The sequence below is a fragment of the Tenebrio molitor genome, chromosome 1 (assembly GCF_963966145.1).
Source record: "Tenebrio molitor chromosome 1, icTenMoli1.1, whole genome shotgun sequence".
Classification (NCBI taxonomy): Eukaryota; Metazoa; Arthropoda; class Insecta; order Coleoptera; family Tenebrionidae; genus Tenebrio; species Tenebrio molitor.
In genome coordinates, this window is record NC_091046.1 from 34,182,384 (window position 1) to 34,188,662 (window position 6,279).

Here is a 6,279-nt window from a genome sequence, read left to right on the forward strand (position 1 = left end):
TTACATACAAAGCTTTATGTTCGATTGTGAAGTTAAGTTTCTTTTAGATACAAAATTAATAGATTCTAAAAATTACGATAATTACGAAGTGTTCTGTTTTTGTTTCTGTGGTTACGAAATTATTTATTACTATTTATTTGAAAACGAACAGTGTGTTTGAAATACGAACTGAAATCGTCTTTATTTCTCATTTATTGCTCATTAATTGTAATAATGAGCAAAGTAAGTGAAATTGCGGCAAAAGCTAAAGAATCTTGACTGCAAAGTTTTCTATTAATTCTATTCATTTCTGATTTAAATAAAATTAGGAAAATTTTGACGTTTATTTTGAAGTAATACCCAAAATTGACAAGCGGCCGTTTTACTATCTTTATGGACTAGTCCATAAACAGATAGTTTGTGGACACTAAACGATATCATAAATCATGAATTATAATACAATCGAACATAAAAACTATTTTTGCGTTAAAATTTTATTCATAGTGACAGTTGTTTAACGTTTATTAGCCGAGCTGAAAAATCTGACACTGTTAAAGTCATAGCGGCCTCTTTAAGTAATTGTTGGTCGCGCGGTATTTTAAATGGCAACAGAGATTATTAAATAGTATTTTAACCCCTATCAGAATTTCAGTAAATTTTGGTATAAACAAAAATATAAAATTAAATTCTCACAATTCTTATCAACTCCTCGACAGAGAACAAACCGGGATACAAGTTCCTGCAGTTCAATTTGCAGAATTTCGTGCCCTTAAGTAATCGATATGTTTAGGACTCTACCTACGGTAAAAACTGATTAAATAGACCAATTTTGTAGCTCATTAAATCTTAATAGAATCCTTTCTATAATGTTTGTTTATGACTCGAGTAAATTTACCTTTATTAGGGCATCTGCTGAATTCACATTTATTCATCAATGACATACACAGGCTTAGCCCAAAGGTTAAATTAAAAATTAAATTAAATTTCACCGAAAATCTTATACAGAATAAAACGCTTTAATATATGTTTAATTAAAAATGTTATAATACAATTAAAATTTTACAACACAAATATCAACAACTTAGTTAGGACTATATTAATTAATGTTTGGTTTGCAGAGGTGTCATCATGCCATATGTCTTATTTCTTTTAGCGTTTATTTTAATATCTTTCACTTTGGCAGCAAACCGGAGTGAATTAATACTTTCGTAGAAGCATTCTTCAAAAGGAGAAATATTGACAAACATCAGAGTTTTTGAATTCCCTCCGAGACATGATTGCAACAAAAATGTGAGTTTTGAGTTTCGATAGGGAACGTGTGAATCTTTATTATGAAGAGCCAACATCACGCTTCCCAGCGTTGATAAGCTTTTGTTGATACTTTTGGTTTCATTTAATCTTTCAGCGGCGCTTGTTTTGGCGCTCTCAGAGCCAGCCAAATCAACCAAATTTACGGAACCCGCGTATTTGGTTTTGCTATTTTTGTGGTATCCTTCAAGATGAATTTTTGTTACAGCGTGAGACCTCGAACTGTGTTCGTTGAAATCTGTAGCAGCAACAGCTCTATTTTTGTGGGCCTCTTCCATTAAAGTTTTCAATTCGGCAGCTGAAGCAATATGAACTATCTGCAAGTTGGTCACTGTTACTCCTCGCCCTTCGTTATATCGCAACTCATAGTTGTGCGTACTGTTAGGGCTTAACAAGTCTTTTACATTTTCGTTGTATATTTCCAGAAAACTTGCCATAACAGTGTAAGTCCAGTCTCCAATTGCCAGTTTATCGATTTTGTCAAATATTAAATCTATCGTCCGTGGAATCATACCTGAAAGTGAACGTATGGTTATTTGATACACACAAATTAGAGGTTTACTATTTTAATTGTAAGGTGTAATTCTATCTTTAAAAAAAAGTAAAACCGTGTGGATAGTACGTAGAAAATTTTATTTCAGGATAATTTTAAGGAAGAGGACTCATTTATCGACGGCAAAAGTTTTATCAACCACAAATTTAAAAGAAATTCCTTTTTACATGTTAATTTTTTACGTGCGTTAAAGATCTAGATTCGAAGGAACAAAATGTGAGAATTAGAGAGCGAATTAAAATCGCAAATTTATTGCAAATTTTTGGGAATTTGAACAAAAACATTGAATAATTTTTAATTTTGAAAACTTAAGTTGCATATTGCATGTTCATTGACTAAAGATTTGGGATTAAAAAAAAGTTAAAATCCGTCAATTTCGCTGTCCTAGTATCGCGCGTTCAAATGAAATCCTGGGCTGGGAAGGCGTAGGAAACCGTCAATTGTTGTGCTTTTTTAAAGCGTGGATTAATTGGAGTATGTTGACAGCTAACCTAAAATTTAGAGCCAAAAATCTTTCTTTTTTTCTTTCTTTGCAATGTTTTACATTAAAAATAGAATAACGTAACGATTCCTATTCTCGAAGCAAATATCTAAGGGCACCCTTTGCTGAAAACAAACATGTTTAATTATGTCCCGATTAAACATAAACAAATGTCATTCGTGTCAAACGGCGGGAAATTCAAACTTTACACTGTTCTAAACGGTTTAATTTTTCCAACGCCTACTCAGCCCCCAGGATTTCATTTGAACGCGCGATATTTTATTTTTTGCGTAATTATTGAAGAAAATCAGAAATTTCGTTGCATTGAAAAATTTATAATCCTACAAACAATTATGTTAATAAGTGCCTAAATCTAACTGCAAGGCAAACAAATTTTCAGCTCACAAATTTCGTTTTATTTTTTAAAAGTCGAGTCTATTATCCAGCCATTAAAGTAAAGTTGGCGAAGTTACGAAGTACTTTTTAGATTACATTATTGGCAGCTTTGATCTTTGTCCGAAGAACATTCATCAAAGTTTTGCATATTTAAGAATAACTCCAATTACATTTATGTGCTCTAATTATGTAGTTATGGTTGCGTTCCATATAAAATACTCCTGATTATGTGTTTACACAGTTTTATGTATGTTTTTGAGAATTAATACTGACAAATTTACTATCAAACACAATTTACACCATACAAATTTGCAAAATTGACACTAAGGGTGGATGGATAGTAATCACCCCAAGTATAGTTGAAGTATTTTAAAAAATACATTACCATGGTCATGTGTTGATCCTTGCATAGTATAAGTTTTACCAGATCCTGTCTGTCCATATGCAAATACACAGACGTGGTATCCATCCAAGGCAGACTGTACCAACTGAGAGAGTTCTTCAAAAACTTCTGTTTGGTTAGCTTCTGGAGGAAATACCTTGTCAAAATTGAATTCCTGTTTAAGATCCATATTTTTGCCGCCGGTGACGCTGACGCTTTCCCGAGATTTTCTAATTTCCAGAGTCGTTTCGCTCGGGAAAAATATAGAACACTGTTGTTTTTCAATTTCTTCGTTGTCGATTGGCGGTCTAACTCTGCAAAAAACTCGAATATTTCCTTTCATATCTTGAATTGTATTGTGCAAAGATCTTCTTAAATTTTCATGTTCTTCTAAATCTCGCTTTAATTGTTGTGTCGCAAAATCTAAACTAGCACACTTCTCTTTTAAACACATGACAGCTAACTCTGATGCATTAAGGGCTTCTTGCAAAGATTTAAGTCTCGACAGATTTTCTTTGTTCTCATTTTCAATGGCTTCATGGAGGTTTTTCAACATATGATAATCCTTCACACTTTTGGACAATTCATTTTTGAGGGTGTTATTTTCTTGCAGGACTTCTATTTTTTCTTCAATCAACTTTTGTTCTTTTTTTATAAGCAATTCTAATTGATCCTGATTAATTTTGTTGCTTTCACGAAGAGCTTTCACTTCTTCCTCCAATATTGGTAAATCTGAAATAATTTGCTGTTTGATACTAACATAACCGAATCAATAAATATTTTAAACTTGATCAGGAATTGTTACAAACTATTGTTGAAATAACTTACTGGACACCTGAGTTTTAATCTGCTTATGTTCATCTTGTAATGTATGGTACTTCTTTTGCAATTCTTGAAAACGGGATTTATAATCCCAGTCTGGGATCTTAACTCGGGCAACTTTTGGTTTATTTGGCTCTTCATTTTTTTGAGTGATTGGTCGTTTTTGGCCGATTCTGAGAGGAGCGGATTTTTCTAGCGGCTTCACTGTTCGCTCAATTGTTAGTGTTGGTTTAATTGTACCAAGTAACCTCAAATCAGTTGCGGACTTCGATCTTCGCCGCGGAAAAACTTTATTGGTATTTTTTTGAGAAACGGCGGCATTTTTTGCTTGATCCTTAACATCGCACGACCCGGATGATTTATTTTCTATTATCACGGGTAATAACTTAGGAATACTTCCCGACTTCAAGATTTTAGATGGCGGTTTAAGATAAGATTTTGCAATTTTGGTGGGGTCCATCGTGTATGCCAATCTGTAACACGATAACAAAATACAACGTAACGTTTTCGTAATTAGTAGTTAAAAGTCGAAATCAACTTACTTCATTTATAAAAGTGGCTATAACTTATTTTAAAGAATCAGTTGAAGGTTGAAGATTTATAGAGAATACCAATTGTTAATAATTATACATTGAACCTACAGTCCATTAGCAAAGTTGTGTAAAAATTCATATGAAAAAATGTAAATGATGATCGATTTAAAGTCAACACAAATAAAGTAGGTAACTCTTGTAACAAATATGTAAGTAACTGAACTCTATAAACATTTTAACACAAATTAAAACACTTTTAAATTAAATGTTGGTAATTTCAAAAAACGTAGAAGAATACGAGGTAATTAAAAATGTACTTACATTCAACAAAAAAACGACACCTTTTGAAACACTTAACGTTAATAATAGACACTTATCAACACATATACAACAAAATTGACTTGATTACACGATAGGTAGTTCAAAATTGGAATCTTAAATATTAAAACTTGTCAGTGAAATAAAATTATGTTTGCCGTTTGACTTCGCGGCGCTCCAACTTGTTTCTTGTTTGTCTGTTTTCTGTTTGTCAGTTTGTCACATTTGTTCGTTACCGTTAATACAATCATTTGAAATACGAGCCCGTCATTGGTTTATTTATCTATCGAATCAAGCACATTGTAGACGCCCAATGTATTCCTGGTTGCAGAATTACCTAATATTTTAAATATTATAAACAGTTGTCATAAAATATAAAATGGTTTTAAAAAAATCTATTTTCATCGTAACGGTAATTTTATTAATAACGGTTCGTATCAAATAACACACTATTAGTTACCCAAATGGTTGTCGAATTTTTTAGAATTAAAATAATTGAGTTCTTAATTCCTTCAAATAAATTATCTTAAAAACAAAATTAACGAATTTTCCAGGCTCATTAATTTATTCTTTCTAAAACCGTCAAAAAAATGTGACATTTATGCATCGTTATCAAGTCGCAAAGTATGTCATTTTTGATAGTCGTTTCTATAGCAACGTGGCGACATGTAAGCCGACTTTATTTTTATTCACAGTGAAGGAAATTTTACGTGTTCATTTTATAATTACAAATTTTCGGTTGCACACAAAATGTTGTGTACACCGTGGCTGCGAAATCCTTTGACAACTTTGAGATTGTCTTGCCTCGGCCTAAGCGGCTTTGGCGACAATTTTTCTCTCGGTACGTCAAAGAACGATTTCGCATCGTTGATATACAAATAACTAATTTGGTCCCATTCTTCGAAGTGATTGGGCCTGAATTCCTGAAATGTATAGTTTTTGGCCTCCCTAGCTCTTCATCGCTACTATAAGCATTAATGTGATTCTGATTAATCCATAGAACATCGTACAATTAGGTTAATCAAGAATAAACATGAACTTTTTTGTTAATCATAGGTTCAAAAACGGTAACATTGTTTTAATTACAAATTAAACCTTAATCAAAAATTAATCAACAATTGAAAAACCGGGCCTTAGTCATTATAAGATTCATTTCGTTGATTACAGCAAACAAAACAAAACCGTTTCAACATTTTTAGTACGACGACAATTTATTTGTTAAAAATCTGGTAAGTAATTCCGAGAATCAAAATCTAATTGTTTCAGTTTTATAATTTTTTTCTAAATTATTAGAACATTAACCAACATTAACCAATGACATAACAAAAATTTTCATTTCGTTGTGTAGGTAATCATCTAGAGAAAACAGCACTTGCGTTAATCTAAGTTTTTCTTCAAACGTCCGTAAAATATGACATTACGCTGCACACTGCTGCATTGATAATGCTAAAGTGTCACTTCATTGTCATGGCATCTAACGAGCTGACCAGCGTCCGTGAACTTATTA

General features: G+C 32.2%; 1 protein-coding gene across 2 annotated transcripts; it reads right to left on the reverse strand.

Annotated features, from left to right (window-relative positions):
* Positions 1 to 989: 989 nt before the first annotated feature.
* ncd (non-claret disjunctional) lies at positions 990 to 5,005 on the reverse strand. 2 transcript variants are annotated; one of them, XM_069041091.1, is made up of 4 exons: positions 4,776 to 5,005; positions 3,928 to 4,394; positions 3,103 to 3,831; positions 990 to 1,801 (listed from the first exon to the last, which is right to left on the reverse strand). In XM_069041091.1, the coding sequence occupies exons 2-4, from the start codon at positions 4,379 to 4,381 to the stop codon at positions 1,080 to 1,082; spliced, it is 1,905 nt and encodes a 634-aa protein (XP_068897192.1). In that variant the 5' UTR covers positions 4,382 to 4,394; positions 4,776 to 5,005; the 3' UTR covers positions 990 to 1,079. The 2 variants fall into 2 exon arrangements, with proteins under 2 accessions (XP_068897192.1, XP_068897185.1); XM_069041084.1 differs by lacking the exon at positions 4,776 to 5,005 and adding an exon at positions 4,464 to 4,603.
* Between the last annotated feature and the right edge of the window lie 1,274 nt (positions 5,006 to 6,279).